Below are 19,588 nucleotides of genomic sequence, written 5' to 3'. Positions count from 1 at the left end.
TTTTCAGAACCAAGATTTTATTAAAGGGAATGGATAGAGAGGGAATAGAAAGACAAAAGGAAAATTGCTTTTGCAGATAAAACAAAAATTGCTTTTTAAAATGTAGTTAAAATTTAGTAATAATAGAATATAGAAAAAATGAAAAGTTTTAGTTCAGGGAAAACTGTATTAGGTTTGAAAGTATTACAAATCAAACTAGTGCTATATACTATAGCTATCCAATTTCATAATTAAATGGAAAAAACTAGAAAAAATTATTTGGGGGAATTTTTGTAAGTACCATAAATTTCTTCAGATTATTAATATATGTGTAGAAAATTAAAAGGAACTATTTGTTTCTTGCATTTTCTAGTAATTCAATGGAAACATTCAGGTTCAAATTGCATAAAGTTAAATACAATAACCACTAAGAATTTATAAAACAAAATTAAATAAAAATCTGTTAAACTATTGCCCAGATTGCAGTATAAGAATAAGGCATAGTTAAATAATCGAAAATGAAGTAAATAATACTATAGTTTCCAAAAATGTTGAATTTTGAGATTACATGTATGTCATACACCCCCATTTTTTCAGATAGGTAAAATAAAGTTCAGAAAGGTTATAGGTAACTCATGCCAACTCAATAGGAAGTGTCAGAACACAGCTTAGAACACAAGTTTTTTCATTTCAAGCTTCCAAACTCTTTTCCCTATATTTTAGCCTTCACGGTAGGTAATGTTTGCTGTCTTTTGTAAGAGGGACCTGACTCTATTTTTCTCTAGATTGCTTTCACTCATTCATATGTACACGCAGAGTTAAGAACAGACATTTGTTATCCCTGAATAATTTCACTGTAAGTCCTACTTAAGTAGAAATAACTTAGGATAAGAACTTGTTAAAGAAATTAGCTCCACATGATATATGTAATTTAGTTCTCTGAAGAAAGTTTTTAAAAATATAAAAATGATGGAAAGTGTGAACAGCCTTGGAATATAAGTTCAGCATTTTTTTGAGTTCTTGAAAGAAACACATTTGTAGTTACACAGCAAAAGTGAATTCAGCCCAGTTTAGATAGCCAATTCAGATAATTTGGGCACAAACAATTATCCCTTCCTGTCCCTGGATCACCTCAACTTAAGTCAGTTTCCTCGTGACATACGTTTATTTATTGTTTGGAAAACATTCTATTAACTGAGCTACCAGTAAAGATGATTTTCTTAAATTTTGCATGACTTTTAAATATAAAATATTTTTCTGTTCACAAAACTTGTTTAAAACTGAAGACCTCTTATATAATAGTTATGAATATCATTCTCTATTTGAAGGTTGGAAACTGTAAAAATTCAGGGTATGTGCAAACAATCATTTTTTGACATGTTTTCTAAGAAGCAGCTCCTCGTCTATCTCCCATTGCAGGGTATGGGTCTACGCTGACAGCCACCTCTTCTTCAGTTACACAGGATGAAGGTCCATGTGGCCCTGGAATGCCATTCTCCAGATGCACTCCTACACAAACTGCCTTCTCCCACATGCCATGACTTCTTTACCAGATCAGCATTCTAATTTTTTTGAATATAGGTTTGTTGGGCTTTTCAACTGATAAGTATCTATGTTGGTAAGCTTAATATATTTTGGTTATGAAAAATATAGTTGGTGACCCAAGATTTATTCATTTATAAACTAATTAATTACATCTACTTATGTTGTAGAATGTTGTGTTGTATCTATTAAGGGTGTTTAGCCATGTACTTACTTAATTCTTGGTAAAAATCATATTTGTATAAGGTTTTCTTGTCTGTGAAGGAATTTCATAGGCACTATTGCATTTCAATGCAAAGCTCTTTATTAAAATATTTATTTCTGCTTATTAGATGACGATGCAGAGGCTCAGAATTAAAGACAGATTACTAAAATCACAAGGGATTAGTTTTCAAAACGGTGACAAACCTATCTTTTAAAACTGTGTGAAGTTCTGCTGTTTGTTTTACTATAGGTATTTATTTGGGTGCTGTTAACAAGTATCTGAAATTGGCACATAGGCCATCTCTGTTTAGGTTCGCAGGTATCTATGTTCTGCTTCACTGATTACCTCCATTTTTGCCAGTATACTATAACCTGTTATCAATCAGGTTTTTATTGTTTTTCTATTTTTTTTTTTAGAAATTCTTAGTGATAATTATCCTTAAATCAACAGAACAAATACTTGTACCAAAACTTGAAAATTTGTCCAAGCTGAATGTAAATATTATTTGATTAAATGAATATAAATATTGGCAGTTTCCCCCCTCAATTTGAATTTTGTTGCATAATTTATGGATTTTTACCTTAATTATTCTATATTTTCTCAAGTTTAGTGAGGAGTTAGTTGATATGTTTCTTACTATGCATACTTTTTAATAACATCATTTAAGAACTTGAATAGGTTCATAATAATGGTTTGTGAATCTTAAAATTTTTCAAAAAACTATTTCTTGACATTGATCCATCTTAAAATTATTCTTTCATTTGATTAATTGTTCATTACTTAGTAATGTTTCAATAAGAACACTGCATCTTGTAATCATTGCAATCATCAGGAAATGTTTAGATTTATAAAAATCAAAATAAATATGACAAGTAAAAATATTTCTCCTGTTCTATATCATCCAGGTTGGTGTGATTTAAATCTTATTTTAACAAAACAACTAATTCTGTACAATTCTGCTAAAATGGCTTTAACAAATTAAGGACTTTAAAATTTAAATGATATATGTGTGTGTGTGTATATATATATGTGATGTAACTTCAAAATTTAAATGTGATATATCCTGCATGTTTTCTTTGTCTACAATGTGGCCCAACTTTGTTTTCAACAGAAATGCTTAGTGTCTAAATCTGTCTTACCTTTATATAAGGATTATATGGTTACTTATCTTAACCTTCTGCTACATAAAGATGAAAACATTCAGATAAAATAAGGAAGCTTTGAAATAGGACATTAAGTCATCAATTATATCAGAACTATTTAATATAATGAAAATACAGAGAATATGACTTTATCCTCATAGTTCCAACTATTAAAAAACATTCCAGAGCAGAGGGCTAGGAGAGGGATAGCATTAGGATAAATACCTAATGTAAATGACAGGTTGATGGGTGCAGCAAACCACCATGGGACATGTATACCAATGTAACAAACCTGCACGTTCTGCACGTGTATCCCAGAACTTAAAGTATAATTAAAAAAAAAAAGAAATGTTAAAAAAATAAAAAATTCCTTTCCAAATGATTCAGTGTTAAAGGTTAAATCAGAGGAACTTTTGATTTTCAAGAATGTTATATTTATTATAATTTATATAGCATTCCCTAATATCACTGAATAAAATTTTAAGATATATTTTCTTTAAGATGTGTACGAATTTTTTTTTAAAAACACTATTATATTAATTCCTATAGATCTAGGAGCTATCAGTCAACTCTTTAATCCAAAGTGCTATCTTCTGTCACTAAAGAGACAGTTTCCCCAACTGCACAGACCATGTCAATTACTTGCAAGAAAATGTTCTGTCTCAGAATATATTTCCAGTACTTAAATCTAAATGCAATTTTTAATCCCAAATTTAGTAGGAGAGGAGTTGAGTTTCTTTTGATCTCTGATGAATTCCTTAGCATAGACTGTGCTGTTGGGAAATTAGTGCTGTTCATGGTTGATTTTCCCAGAACATTGACTGCCCTCTCCCCAGTTTTCTGTGACAGAAACTTCTTTTGCTTTGGAAGAAGAAACGGTGCAAACAATGTTTTTCAGGTTTATTTATTTAATTAAAAAAAATTTGTGGGGGAGATAGAGTTTTGCTCTGTCGACCAGGCTGTAGTGCAGTGGCGTGATCTCAGCTTACTGCAGCTTCTGCTTCCCAGGTCAAGCGATTCTCGATTCTCGTGCCTCAGTCTTGCAAGTAGCTGGGATTACCATGCCTGGCTAATTTTTGTATTTTTAGTAGAGATGGAGTTTCACCATGATGGCCAGGCTGGTCTCGAACTCCCGACCTCAAGTGATCCTTCCACCTAGGCCTCCGTAAGTGCTGGGATTACAGGCATGAGCCACTGCACCCAGCATTTTTCAGGTTTAGTGGACTGCTGTGAACCTCTACCTAAACTTCTGTACAATGTGACTCAGGTTTAGCTTGTATAGATTGCTGTATGGGTAGGGAAAATGTATGTAGAGTTCTCTAATGCAAGACCTTGTGCATAATAGGTACTCATATCAGTGACAGCTAAAAAACCAGCAATACTGATTTCATATTGATTGTTGGTCTCTAATAATTAGAAATTGATATTAGCACAGGGTAAAAGAAGTAGGAGAAATGAACTTCTATTAATGAAGAATGAATACATACACTGTATTTAATTGAATGTGATTAATGTTGGATTTTATTTTATTTTTAAAACATTTCATTCACATGAGTCAAATTTTATTTGAAAAAAAAATGAATTATTTTAGATTTCCAAGCTGTTCATCATGTGTCAAAACAAGGACTACACAAAACAGTATTTCTCAAAGTAAAGATCTTACTTTGTGTTTCTCATATTATTATTATTATTTGACTCATCACCCAGGCTAGAGTGCAATGGTATGATCTCTGGTCACTGCAACCTCCACCTCCTGCATTCAAGTGATTCTCCAGCCTCAGCCTCCCAAGTAGCTGGTATTACAGGTGCCCGCCACCACTCCCAGCTAATTTTTGTATTTTTAGTAGAGATGGGGTTTCACCATGTTGGCCACGCTGTTCTTGAACTCCTGACCTCAGGTGATCTGCCCGCCTCGGCCTCCGAATGTGCTGGGATTACAGGTGTGAGCCACTGTGCCCGGCCAATAATTTTTGACATATAAACAATATTGGAGTCCTTTAGTGCCGACAAAATACAACTTTAGATTTATAATCTAATCTTAACTATTTTATAAATAGTTTTTCATTATTGTTTTGTTCGGTATATCTCATAATTCAAAAAGTTCTTTTTTTCTCTTTGCATATATTTAAAAACATTATTTAATGGGGAAGGTAGTTAGGCTAGAGCCATAAAATGAGATAAATTTGGTTAGTCCAATCTATCCCATGCAGAAACTATTTCAGGTACAGAAACTGAAAAATTGTGACTATTCAGATTCATAATTTTGTTGATTAATACCCTATTTTTTCACTCGTAACAGTCTATCTTTGATCTCCTTTGCTGAAAAAATTTACTACTTTGATAATTACTATGCTACTGAATTTCCCATGACGTAAAATATTAAAAATTATTTTTACTAAATAGTTTACATAAAAATTTAGGCCGGGCACTAGTGGTTCATGCCTATAATCCCAGCAATTTGGGATACCGAGGCAGGCAGATCACGAGGTAGGGAGATTGAGACCATCCTGGCCAACATGGTAAAACCCTGTCTTTACTAAAAATACAAAAATTAGCTGGGCCTGGTGGTGTGCAACTGTAGTCCCAGCTACTTTTGGAGGCTGAGGCAGGCGAATCGCTTGAGCCCAGGAGGTGGAGGTTGCAGTGAGCCGAGATTACGCCAGTGAACTCCAGCCTGGGTGACAGAGCAAGACTCCATCTCAAAAAAAAAAGATAAAAGTTTAATATCTTTTGTAACCTTAATCATTTATCTATTAAGGAAAAAGCCACTTAATTTGGATGAAACACTGAAATAGTGCTTGCTATGTCACACACTACTCTAAGTTTATTTTTCTTATACTGATTTGATCTTCATAATAACCCTATGAAACAGGTACTATTGTTATATCCATTTTACAGATCAGAAAACTAAGGCAGAGAGTGAAAGTATGCTGCAAGGTCACATAGATAGTAAGTGGTACAGCATGAAATGAGATTGAGACGGTGTAGCTCCAGAGCATATATTCTTACTATACTGCTTCTCTTATATCACAGCATAATTATGGGTAGCTGACATAATTCAAACATAAAAATACTTTTTTTTTTCATAGAGTACCTAAGTTGTTTAAGCTTTATGAATTCCACAAATAACTGGTCACAGATCTCTGCATATTATATTCTACTTGTTTGGATTCGATCATTTATAAGATGGGTTTAAACTTCATCTGCTTAGGTAAATATAACTTCCTGCCGTTGAAATATAGCTTTAAAAACTTGATCCTTGATATTAAGTATTTATTCATGATCGGTGTGGAGAGAGCTACACTTAGTTTGTTATAGTGACTCCATACAGTGACATATAGGGGCACAAGGGAAAAATCTCATGTGCGTTGACATTCATAGCCACTTGCCACATTTTCTCTTTATTCATTAATTAACTTCAATTGGAAAAACTCCACCAACCATCAAAATCAAGTATTTATAAAAAACAGCATGTTGTTTCACAGGTAAATATGAAGTTTCTCAACAGTATTTACATTTGTAAATCTGAATATGGTGGCATGTTTAAAAACCGAAAACATAGTATTAACCAGGAATAAATAAAGTGTTTATGTGATAGGAACATTTTCATGGCCAAATGATCCAATAAAGCTTTCCAGATTTTCTAGTCTATTCCAAATCCAGTTGATTCAGTAAGAAACAAGTATTTTGACATTTCAAACAATTAATAATATGTGGCATTGTATCAACTCAAACTTACAGCAAGAATCCTGTTCTACTCATCTTTGTGTCTCCAAGACCTATCATGGTTCTGAGGTAAAATATCACCAGGACTTGTTTTCATGACCCTGCTGATGAAAAACAGGTGTAGCTAAGAAACTGGCCCATATCAGCTAGGACTAGAAGTTACAATGCATCTGCATGCTATGAGACACTGCCATCAGCACCATGACACTTTACAAATGTCATGGAAACATCCAGAAATTAACTTATATAGTTCCAAGAACTCCCTGCTGCTTTTCCAGAAAATCTGTGAATAACAGACCTCATAGTTAGCATATAATTAAGAGTTGGTATGCATCTACACAGCCAGCAACCCACGAGGGCTACTCTGCCTACGGAGTAGCCATTTTGCTGGACGCTGTTGCTCCAATAAACTTGGCTGCTTTCACTGTGGACTCCCTCTTGAATTCTTTTCTGAATTAAGCCAAAAATCCTCCCAAGCTGAGCCCCCATTTTGGGGTTTGCCTGCATCAGTTCCTTATACAATTTAGGCATTTATTTTATTTACTAAAGGAGCATATTTGTATATTTCTAGGACTATACTAAATTATACTCCTAGTAATGAAACCAATGTAGTCTGAAATACTTTGTTATTATAAGTAGATTATCATTTGCCTTAATGTCAAATGCATTAAATTTCATATGAAAATTCTTGTGTAATATCAAACTTTTTAATCAATGTGAATAACCAAAACAGTATATTATTGAATCTCACTAGATATCAGTTGATTGTATTTTGTCTTTCTGATTAAAACACTATGTAGTTGGTTTCAACTTAATTGCCTGAGAATCACTCTTTGCTTTGCTAAAATGCATACACAGTCAAGGATATTGTCTCTATAATGCCAAATCTTCCATATCAGTATCTCACCTTATGCCACATACAGTATTGTACAAATTGAAATGTTGGTTATAAATTTAAAATGACTGGTAAAGAATGCACTGATAATTGGTATGTGTCTTGTATGTAATTGTATTGAGGTTTTAGATGCTATAATTCATTAATAAAGAGAGATATAGAAATTAGTTTATTCTTTATTATCACACAGAATAACAAGAATTAGAGCTAAATTCACAATATTTTTAAAGAAAACATTATGTGAAGATGATTCATTTCAAACCACCAGCCAATTTAACATAAAACACTTGTCAAGCTGAGTAGGCTGTTTTCTTATGTGAACCACAAAATATTTTCTCTGAAATCTACACTTAGTTTAAAAACAGAGATGGGATTTTGCATATTAGCTTGAAAATAAGTACACGGTGATGATATTAGGTGCCCACTAGCACCTAGTTTTTACAGCTTTGCATTGTCACCCAATCATTGCCAGGGACCCAGCCCTAGGCATACACAGATGAAAGGACAGTTTCACCTTCTCGGCAAAAACCTTCACATCAATTGTCAACATACTCTCAAATGTCTTTCCCATTCAGAAATGAGCAAAGTGTATGACTTTAGACTCAAGAAGTATATAGTGCTAAATATCTTTAAAAGTATAACTCTGGACATTGTACTCAGTGACCTACTATTTACTCAAAATAGGGTAGTAGCATTAATAACTAAATAGGTCGTGAGTCATGAGAAAAATTCCCTGCATCTCTTGCCAAGTATTAACACTAGTTTTACTAACAAGCAATGGGGTAGATAACTGAAGATTTCATCAACTTCAACACACAAAAAAGTGAATATCTACCATGTGCAAAACAGTCAAAGTATTTTAGGTGAAATATAAAACATTACATAGAAAATAAGTATGTGATGATACCATTAAAATCCATGATCACCTAATTTTTACAGTTTTGCATCTGTTACCAGCCAGTGCCAGGACTGTCAGGCACACATGGATGGATGAAGAGTCTTACCCTCTTGATAGAAAACCTCATGAATTCCCAAAGCACTTTCAAAGTATATGCTTATTTGAAATAATTAATCTTTGTGTTTTTCTATTTGGCACCTGACCTTTCTCCTGGTCAGTTGGAGGCATATTGCTCTGAGGAGAACTGGAATTGTTATAGCAGAAAATTCAAAGAAAGTCAACATTCAGCTTTTGATGTCCTCAATTGGTGTTTGAAATCCACAGAAAGGCGTCTCGAGATTAGGTCTTTCTCAAGTGAAAAACAATGGTCTAAATCTCAAAGGTATCCTTAAAAGGTGGACTTAAGCATCGAAAGCTACTAGGACTAGATGAGAACTCATTCTAAGACCTGACAGAAGCTTCCAGCACACAGCAAGAGGAAGTGAGGGCCTTTCATGATTCAGAAGAAGGAAGAGGTAGGGCAAAGAGGACAAATGCCTACATTCTGAGACTGAAACTTGAAGGAGGTGAGATTAAGACAAAGGGAAGTCCAGGAAAATCAAGACTTTTATGCTTGCCCGGAAACTCTGCAACATCTTAGAGAATCTTGGATTTAGTGTGGTGGCAGCTGAGTGGAGTCTTAGCAGGCAGTGGTAAGCCATGGCTCTCCTGGAGGGGCAAGGTGACTCCACAGCAGGGCCAGATGAGAAAACAGCTGGGCCTAAGAGGAATGAGGAATCTGCTAAGCCAGCAAGAATGGAAGTTTGCAAAGTCTCAGCACTCTGCAGTGCTGAAGCCGAAAGAATAGATAAATTCACAAGCCAAAGACTTAAATATGAGATGACAGAAATGGGTTCTATGACTCGGCATAACTAACAAGGGACTGGCATATGGCCAGTGAAGACCTGGAGAAAGAAACCTCCTTCCCACAGCTACCATGTGCACATAGAAAGCTTCTTCCTTCCCAGCTGCTGTCTGGTTAGTGAAATTAAAAAGGAAAACCAGCCCTTGATGGAAATTGAATGAGGTAATCAAAAAATAAGGCTCTTTTAGATGAAAAAAAGATGGAAAGATTCTCAAGCGCCAAGTTTTCTCTTCAACCTATTGCTCACCGGTGCTTCCTCCTCAGCTCCAATGCTGTGGAGGGCTCATGAAGTCATGACACTCTACCAAGAATTTAGCTCTTTTTTTTGGAGTGGGTATACCATTTTGTAATTCCACTTGATAATGGCATCTGATTATTTGATCATGGCATTATTATTTGTATACAATGCAGCAAGAATTTTGTTTTTAATGTAGGCTTTCAAATGGGCTTTGATGGAACTTTGTTCCACAGAAGGAATCTCAGATAAGGCTTTTTAAAAGCCGAGCCCAGCCATGGATTTATAACATCAAATACCTATGAGTTAGGTGAATTCCTCTCCTCTTGAAGTTTCAAGAATCTATACAAAGAATGTGTTTATTTTGCATGGATTCAACACAACTCAGTTCCTCTTTCTTTCTCATTTTCTGAACCTTGAGCTGCTTAGTCTTACCTGTGTATATAGACCTGGACTTTGAGGTTGGACAGAAATGCAAAGGTAGAGATATAGGTGGAGTGGTACAGATTGTTTGGATAGATAGAATTCTGGGACTTGGTAAAACTAAGTTTTGTAGTTTTTGTTCTCTTTCTTGAAAAATTCGTAATTTCAACACATATGCAAAATAATTAGATGTCTGGCCTTGTGTTTGACAATTTATATGGCATATTTTGTCTCCTTTTGTCAGTACTGTCAATGTTCCTATGTTATATCTTCCAAAACCCTTCTGGAGAATGAGAGAGGAGGTCATGATCACCTACAACGCCTCATGTTTATGACCATCATTTTCACCAAAATAGTGCCACTTCCTCAAAAATATTCTTCCTGCTTCCAGGATTAGTCATCTCCAACTTTATTCTCCATATTCCAGTGGGAGTCTTCTAAAATATTCATATGTATTGTGCTGCTTTCCTGTTTACAACAGAATCAAGTCTACACTCTTTAACATGCTGTACAAGGCCACTGATTATCTAGACCTGGCTTTCTTCTTCAGTCTCATCATCCATCCCCACCCTACATTCTCTCTCCCCATCAGGTTTGTGCATATGTTGTTTGGGATACTCTTTTCTCTTCGGGATCCCTCCTGTTTGGAATACTTCTCTTCTTGCCTTTGGCATCTCCTCACCCTGCATGTTCTGCTAATTCCTAAACTGCTTGTAGATCATGGCTTAGGCTTGACTTTTTTCAGGATGCTTCTGCTAACCCCTAAATTCAAGGTAGGTGCTCCTCTTAGGTGCTCTAGTAGTTCCCTGAACTTTCTCCAGCATAAGCACTCACAGTACACTATTGTAGCTGTTTACCTGTCTTTATTCCCCACCCAACTCTAAGCTCAGAGAAGAAGGGAACGCTGGTTATCTCCACAATCTGGCAGAGTGACTGGCATCCAACACTGTAAAGGCTTCACAGCTAGTTGCTGAGGAATAAAATGATGCCTAAAGTAAGACTTTTCAACAAAAAATATTTACGTTAATGTTTTAGATAGCCCTCCATGTAACTTTTGTAAATCATATTTAATCCTCTCAAAATACAAAGAACTTTGATATTTTCTTCTGTTTCTTTCAAATTTCAGTTAAAAGCTTTTAACTTAAAAAAAACCCTTTGTGCTGATTTTTCTTATAAACATGCACATCTTAGAAAAGTTAAAATACACAGAATACTAAGATCAAAAAGAGATACTTTATTGGCTAAAGTGAGGAATTCTAAAGTCTGCCATGTGAAAATATCTTCCTATCCCTAATCATAGCAAATACAGGGCTTACTAGTTTAGGTAAATTCTGGAAAGTATTTCTACCTTATGGAGAACAAGCAGAGCCACATCTCTGTTTTAACAAGAATATGGTATGTTTGAATTAACTTTCCACGTACCTTTTTTGGTTATTCTCATGAATTTTAAAGCCCTTAGAAAAAGATAATTGTATGTAATATATTATGACCCCAAAGCTCTGGATCTTAACCTAGTTTAGGAAACCTACAATAGAAGACCATTGACTAGCTATTATTTAAAAAGCAATGACATTTTATACTATCAAGTTAAGGCTACACAAAATATATCAAATCGGTGTGGATATAATTGTTATTCATGCTGCTCAGCAGCTTTCATTGATATGTCTTTGAATAACAAAACATTAAGAAAACAAAATAACTATTTCTTAATAGAAGTAGAGTTTGGTGGATAGATACTTCAAGGTATAAACTTTTCTAAGGGAGGAGAAAATAAAAGGTATTTTTCGAGCAAAAAGCTTAAAACCACTGCTGTCTAAAATAATTCATAAGAACAAAAACTCAGATTAGTAAACATCATAGACAAAGAGATCAGAAGCTTAACATATAACTGACAAGACAAAAACATTGAAGTGGGCTTCATTTAGAATAATTTATATCTGATAAATTGAATACATCAGTATTTGATGTATTAAGAGCAATTTCAAAAGATAATAAAAATAAGCTATAGCATATGTCCCGAAAACTATTTACAATATCATTTAAATATTTTATTCATGCCTATCTAAATATTGACCAGGACATTAACGCCACACTACAGAGTTAATAATCTGTACATTTTCTTTAAAGTAATGGACAGAGTATGCTTTCTTAGCTGCCTGATTCATGTTTCTCTAAAAATGCTTTATCAGTTAAAGTTTTCAACCAGCTTAAAAATAATGCCTCTCCCATGTCTCCATGAGTGGAAAAAAAGCAAACAAACCTGTGTTTAACAATAAGGTCAGCATGACATAAAGCAACAAGAGCCAGTAAATCGAAAATGAGGCTGACATTCTGGGACCAGGCCAGCAGTCCTGCAACAGTCTTCCAGACTCCACAGCTGCATAAGGCTGCGGACAAGCTTGGGCGCAGCCCCTGGGCATGTGACCTGAGCTCTGCCTTGGAATGCAGTCAGCTCCAAGGAGGAGAGCAAACCCCTTGGTGTTTTTCTTTGCTTTGGTTATAGGATATTCAGAGAATGTATGTATTAAATCATTTCTGCCATGAACAGCTGCTATGTTTAACTTAGTACCAACACCCCCAAATTCTTAAATTTTCTCCAGTGACAGGGTGGACAAATTGTTGAAGAAAATTGTTCTTTCCTGCTTCTTTTCAGTTTTTAAGGCCATATTCATTCTAGGCTTAACTTTAGAAGTATAGGTTCTATTAGCTACAGCTAGCTGATGGTCTGTAAGGCCTTCTTTCCTGAGTTTATTAATAAATAGGGATGTGATCCAACCTGAACTCAATAATCTAGGCCCAGTTCAGCTTAGATTCATCTCATGGATGTTGACTAATCTGATTTGGGTTATATTTCATAATATGGGTGAGTAGTCAGTTATTTTACTGCTTTTTGTTTAATTTTGGATTTAATAAGGACCACAGAGTGTGGAATTATGGTACATTAAATAGTCCGCAGATGCTAGGGAGAAACAGAGATTGTTCTTTTCACTCAGCTATGAATAAGAAAAAAAACCCCCACAAAACCTAGGTGATGTTCTTTTCATTAAAAATCATTTCATGACTTAGTATAGTAAGGATAAGCAATTTAGGACTTGATAAACTTTTGCTACATCTGGCTATGTATTTCCTGTAAATTTTAAGAGATGTAGAAATTTCCCACATCCAATGGCTACTGAACAGGCATACTTTGGGAACAAGAATCTTATGCCATTACTTGTCTTCTTGTCCACTTCACTTTATCAGTGGGGACCACAGTTGTTGAGTTATTGAATACAAAAATAGAGTATCTTTAAATTTGAAAAAAATATATATTTTGCAAGTTTTGAGTGCTTCTTATGCACAAGGCTCTAGGGTTATAAAAATATTTAAAAGGATTCATATTCTATCCTGACTTCTGATGTGTGAAGGATAAGTATGGATGACAGAAATTGCCTAGGTACTCACAGCAAAAACTAAAAATGTAATAGCCATCCTACCAAAGGAATACAAGACAGATTAAAGCAGACATAGATTTCTTGTGGGCATCTTACATCATAACCTTCTTAGGGATAGGAAGTTATTTTTTGGGTTGATGACTTCACTGTGATTTTTAAACCCATTTTTCCCTTTTGTGGAATTGTTGCCATAGTAAAAATAATTTCAGCATGGGTTTTTGTAGGGGCTGTGTTCTAGTCAGGCTCTTCATTCTAAAAAGACACTTAAAATGTTAAAATCAGTGTCATTATTTTAAAATACCTACAATGAAAGAGTGATAGCCTCTTTAGATCTTTGATAAAACAGGCCCTAAACTCAAAACACTGTATTTTTTCAGCAGAATAAATTACTTGAATACTTTCAGCCCTAATTTTAAATGAATCCAATCAAATATATCATAGCATATGGTGACATAAATAAAACAATGAGACTTTCTAGAACCCTGGTTTCACTGTAGAAAATAGCCAGTTAGTTTGATAAAATTATAGCCAGAACTATGGCTTAATGAAAACAAAATAATAGCAATTACTATTTCTAAACGCCTGTATACATTTTTTTGGTTTCCATTTCTACTCATTACAAAGCACTGGGCAAGGCAAGTTTAATCAGAGAGGTTAAATAACTTGCTTAATCTCATCCAGCTAGTAAGTGGCAGAGAAGGGGGGCACAGTCCTACGTCAGCTATCTCCACAGTGCCCATCATCAAACACACGACTAGTTGTGGATAATTTAAGTTACAGGTTGACATGCCATGGCTACTTACAAGGCATAGTTTTGGCAAAAAAAAATTGTTCATCATATTTCCATATCACCTGTATAGCAACAAATTATCCTAATGTTAAATGTGAAAAAATAGCATAGCATTGCCTTATTAAAAAGTGCCACATCTTTAAACATTAAACACACACGCACACAATTGTCACATAATTACTGATAATGGAGGTATAATGCTTTAGACTCAAATGGCTTTTCAAACCTTTTTACGGAAAATATTTTCATCTCAAGAATCTATTTCAGTAACCTTCAAGTATTTCCTGATATGTAACCTGTCTTCTTATGATTTAGTGTCATTTTAGAGCTACCAGAAAGAACATGACCTGTAAAATGAAGATAATGGTTATGATGACTAAATAGTAATGGAGACATCAGTAGATAGGACTTTGTAAAGAAAAAGATTTAGAAATTAGATATTTTCCATTTGGTGAAGCCATATTCTTTTTAAAAAGGTGTTTTATTTTTTAAGCTTAGCATTAAATATTAAATCCTAGTGTTTAGACATCTACATTGCAGACAGAGATCAACATCGAAGATATCAAACATTTTAACAAAAGCCAAACCTGTGGCCACCACATTCTATTCCCTCATAGTTGAGTGAAATTAGAAAATTTTAAAGTTATGATGGAAATTAAATCTATGCTGGTGGAAATGATTTATATCATCAAAATATTGGTTTAATTCAAAGTAACAAGAATGAGATAATAAAATGATCACAACATCAACTGTTCCCTGAGTCCATCACTTAAGTATAAAGGGCTAATAATATTGTTTTTGTTTCTTGGGGGTTTTTGGATAGACCTACATTCATTTTCTTATGTCACACAGTTCATTCTGAGAGGAGTCACTCTCACAGAGGTAGATTTCCTGTAACTATTATATTTGGGAGATGTTAAAAATACTTCTCTTGGGATGACGTTTGTAGGGAAAATATACTGAAAGCCTTTTCAATAAGATTTAATGCAAATGAATTACACATAAAGGTGTTATTTAATATTTACTTTAAAGTTAGTACCTTTGTGCTGCACATGTATCAGTAAAATTGTCTGTAAATGTTTTGCATCTATCTAGTATATGTTGAGTGTACAGATATTAAAACGCCTACCTATCAGGCACTGTAATTTATACCTACTACTGGACTGTAACTTTCCTGAGTTATATAGTCTTTCTTCAGCTCCAAATTCTCATAAGGCTTATTGGCACATTTTTCTTGTGCTAATACCAGGTACTCAATCAATATTTGTTGAATGAAATTAGAAATGAAGAAAGTTTTTATACGGAGGTTTACAGTACAAAACAATTTAAGGCTACATAAACGTGAGAAATAATTGTTTTGTGGAATTTTTCTTAGGGAGAGAAATAATATTCCATTCATTCAGTTTAAAAACTTAGAACAAGAAATCTAAAGTATTGTCCTTAAGACACATAAAATACACTTCTATTCTTCTATGTTATAGTCAGTAAAGGGAGAGATCTCACAAAGTAGGAAGCAAAGGTGGAAAGTTTAAAAGTGATGAAGATAATTGATAAAGCATGGGAGAAGGAAGTGATAAAGTCATGGGTACAGAAATATGCAAAAATGTAACCAAAGAATGATCAAAATCTACTGTAATACCAAGACAGAGACAACATGTCATTCAACTCTCAGTCGACAAACACTATTGTCCACTTTATGTGGCTCCCAGACTCCTAGGAGAGTCACAATTGTAAAACAACATGCTACTGTAACTCAAATGTGCACAAAATGGCAGGTGAACTCTAGGAGAAGGCAAATTACTGCTTGAAAGACTCAGAGAAGATTTTACAGAAATGACATTTGGCTGAGTCTTGAAGGTTGAAACATGCATATGGAATTAGCATCAAAGGGGAAAATTCTGGCAGAAATTTGATGGTAAAAAGATCTGCATGGCTGAAACATAAGATGAATTCATGATAGTGGAGGATAAAGAGGAGAAAGGTATGTGAATTGATACCTCCCTCCTCCTCCTCTCCCTTTCTTCTTTCCTTTGATTTGAAAAGATGTTAATAAGCTCTGACTACAAGGAGCAATTGGCAGGAAAGATATTTTGCTACTTTTAAAAGTGAGAGAATTGAAAATCAGTAAGGGTGACTAACTTTCAACATGCCACAGGTGGTAAGGAGTACAGTTAGGCCATAATCTTCTGATTTCTTATTTCCTCTTGTAATACCTCATTAGAGGACAATTCTCTCCCCAAAAAAGGTTATTTTAAAAACCTACAAAACCCACAATACTATTTGTATAATGATATGAATCTACTTATTAACTTCCTAAGAGATTTGTGTTTCCAATCTGGAAAATGGTCTTAACATATGAGTTGTTTTGCCTAGTTTGAAGAACATCAATCTATTTTAGTGGTTTTAAACTCTTTCTACATATTTGCATTAAAAATACTTTTGAAAATCTGATGAAAGTTATGAATTTCATCCTCACACAAATATACATAGACAAAATTTTGTGTAACATTTTAAATGTTCATTTTTGGAAATATAATTGAGACAAAGGGAGTTACCTAGAAATAACTTATATAATAGCTTTGTATTATTACATGTAAGATTTTTTTTCTCTTAAGTAGATGATTTGTTAGATGCAAAAGTTAAAAATTCTCACCTACATGGTATGAAATAATATGGATAAGATATAGTTTAACAATTTTAGTACTTTTTCAGTCTTGTAAATTCTTCAAGAAAATATGGGTACATAAAACAGCTAAACATTCTAATTATACTTTATAAAGGAAAATAATTAGAACCTCACAATTTTTCTCTTGAATTTGCACACTATGATATGTTATAAATGTAAGGCTTTCAGAAGAACATTATAAAAATTCAAGACCTCATAATCCTGACCAAAACAAAAAGACATACCACAGAATTTAATTCTTTGAAAGAAAAAGATGACATTCACTTTTTATGAAAGAGAAGGGGTTTCACCATCCCTGCCAATATCTTGGGTAATTGTGCAGCAATAACTTCAGACATCATTTCTGGAAATTCAACACTCAGTGCCCGGGACTGGATAAATGTATTCAAGCAGTACAGATGAAGTTGTTTGACAAGCTGTTGGTTTAACAAACAAGTAGAAAACATGTAATAAAAATAATAAATTCATATGCTATTCAAATATGGCAACTTATTTTTCTAACTATTTATAATATAAATACTTCTCAAGGTGTTTTCTTCTTACCACAATGAAAATAACTCCCACCATTTTCTAGAATAATATGTAAAATGTTACATACTCATCATAGGACATTCTGGTATTATGGAAAGATTTATTTAAATAAATGAAAGTTATTCATAATTCCACAGGATAAGCTGTGTAAACATTTTGGTATATTACTCAAGTTTTTTTTTTTTCTTTTTATACATGTATACAGACATACCCAAATATACACATGATGTTACACATGTTTCATAAATTCTATTTGCTAATCTGGCTGTTTTATATAACATATTGATTCTTCCTATGCCAATAATCCAACATCGTTTAATCTAATTTTTATCAAAGTAATTCATGTGTATAGTGTTAAAAGCCAAGTAGTACTACATGATTATAAAAACAAAAGCAGCAGCAGCAGCAGCAATATAGCCTTGCAGTTTCCTGATAGACTTCTTCCCATCCCTATTCCAGCCCCGTAGACACAACTACCTTCAACTTTTTGTAGCCTGTGTCTTTTGATATTTATTTCTATATTTCCACTAAAGTTAGTTTTAGTTTCTACTATGGGAAATGAAGAAAATGAAGTTCTCTTATACTAGACACTCTCTTCCTCATCTATGTACACGTTCTCTTCTTCCCAGAGAGAGCTTTTAGCTCAATTTTTAGCTAAAGGCAATATCCAGCATTTATATTATAAAGATTTTTAATGGTTTTCTGCTGGATTGTATCTCCATTCTTATGATTCATTTTTATTTTGCGGAAGTGAATCACCTCGTGTTCTTGTTTGTTTTGTTTTCTCTACATTTGTCACAAAGTCATAGTCAAATGCACCAACAGAATTGTAAAAATCACCTCAATTACAGTCATACTTACTGGTAATCTCTCAGTTCCATTTATTTTTCCTGGAGCTGGTATCCTAGAACCCTTTGTATTACTGCTCCCATCTAGACTAACTACTGCTCTGCACAATTATTGTGTTGGGACATCACTTTGCATCTCTCTTGGGGTGGATCTTTGGCTTAGTCCCATGTTTTGTTATAAGACATCCTGTAGCAATTCTTGAGAAAGGTTGTATCTGAGGTAAACTCTAGGAGACCTTGCATGGTTGAAAATACTTTCATGCTGCCATTGCACTTGTTCGATGCTTTGGCTAGGTATGAAATTCTTTGAAGATTTTCTTTTCCATGAAATTCTGAAGGCCTGCTCCACTGTCTTCTGGTTTCCAGTGTTGCTGGAGAGAAGTCCAACATCATTCTGAATCCTGATAACTTCTATGTGATCTGTTTCTTTCATTGCTGGTATACTTTAAAATATTCTCTTCATTTCTGGCATGCTACAGTTTTACAATAATGTACCTTAGTTCAATTTGTGCAGTGCCTGTACACTGGACCCTTATTGTTAGAAAACTCGTGTATTTCAGTTCCAGCAACTTTTATGATTTCTTACGTAAATTTCTCTCATTGATTTTCTCTATTTTTTCTTCTGGACATTCCTATGAACTCCCTGGATACTAAATTTACTATAACTCTTCTTTCTAATTTTCCATGTTTTGATCTTTTACTTTTCCCCAGATTTTTCCTTCCATTTCAGCCCTTTCAGTGAATTTTTAATTTCTGCCTTTCTTCATTTAATTATCCAAAAGTATTTTCTTGCTAAATGTTCATTTAAAAAATGTTTTCTGTTCTCATGTCATGGATGCCATATCATTCTTATTTCTCTGAGGATGTTAGAAGTTTTCTTCTGTTCTCTGCACTGGTGTTTTTTTCCTTCAAGTGTCTTTTTATTTTGCTTTCTGCCTTTCATTTTAGAGGCTTTACTCAAATAGCTCATAATCTTGGCTGTCTGTTCATATTCAGGAGTAAGACCTCAAAAGTTGACCTAGTGAGTGGATAGCTTTTTTATGCCTTCACTGTCATTTTAATGTGATCTGAACATAGTAGCAATAAAAGCTTGTATTTCATATATCTTGACAAACCACAGATATCTTGTCTTACTAATTCACTTCTGGTGTTGGGCATTTCTTGTTTGTTTTTCTTTTTTTCCCCTCTGCTATGGTGAACATCCTTGCATATTTATTACTTTTGCCTAATTATTTCTTTAAGATAAATTCTACAAAATAGAAACTTGAAAAGCATGCAAATTTTAACTTTTGCTATATATTGCCTGATTGCCCATCCATCAGCAATGTTATTTATAATTCCATTTAAAAT

The 19,588-nt window shown here is 33.9% G+C and overlaps 1 protein-coding gene across 2 annotated transcripts in view; it reads right to left on the bottom strand.

Annotated features, from left to right (window-relative positions):
* Positions 1-7,645: 7,645 nt before the first annotated feature.
* Positions 7,646-19,588, bottom strand: part of PGR (progesterone receptor) — a 98,535-nt gene continuing 86,592 nt past the window's right edge. The window contains exon 7 of one of the 2 annotated variants that reach the window (XR_002516906.2): positions 7,646-17,275. Coding sequence is in view for 1 of the 2 variants with exons in the window: in NM_001164590.1 (NP_001158062.1) it covers positions 17,120-17,275 (156 nt within the window). In the remaining variant the exon portion in view is untranslated. 2 annotated transcript variants of the gene reach the window in all.

The sequence above is a fragment of the Papio anubis genome, chromosome 12 (assembly GCF_008728515.1).
Source record: "Papio anubis isolate 15944 chromosome 12, Panubis1.0, whole genome shotgun sequence".
NCBI classification, from domain to species: domain Eukaryota; kingdom Metazoa; phylum Chordata; class Mammalia; order Primates; family Cercopithecidae; genus Papio; species Papio anubis.
The sequence above is the reverse complement of the archived record's forward strand: the minus strand, read 5'-3'. Positions and strand labels throughout refer to the sequence as shown.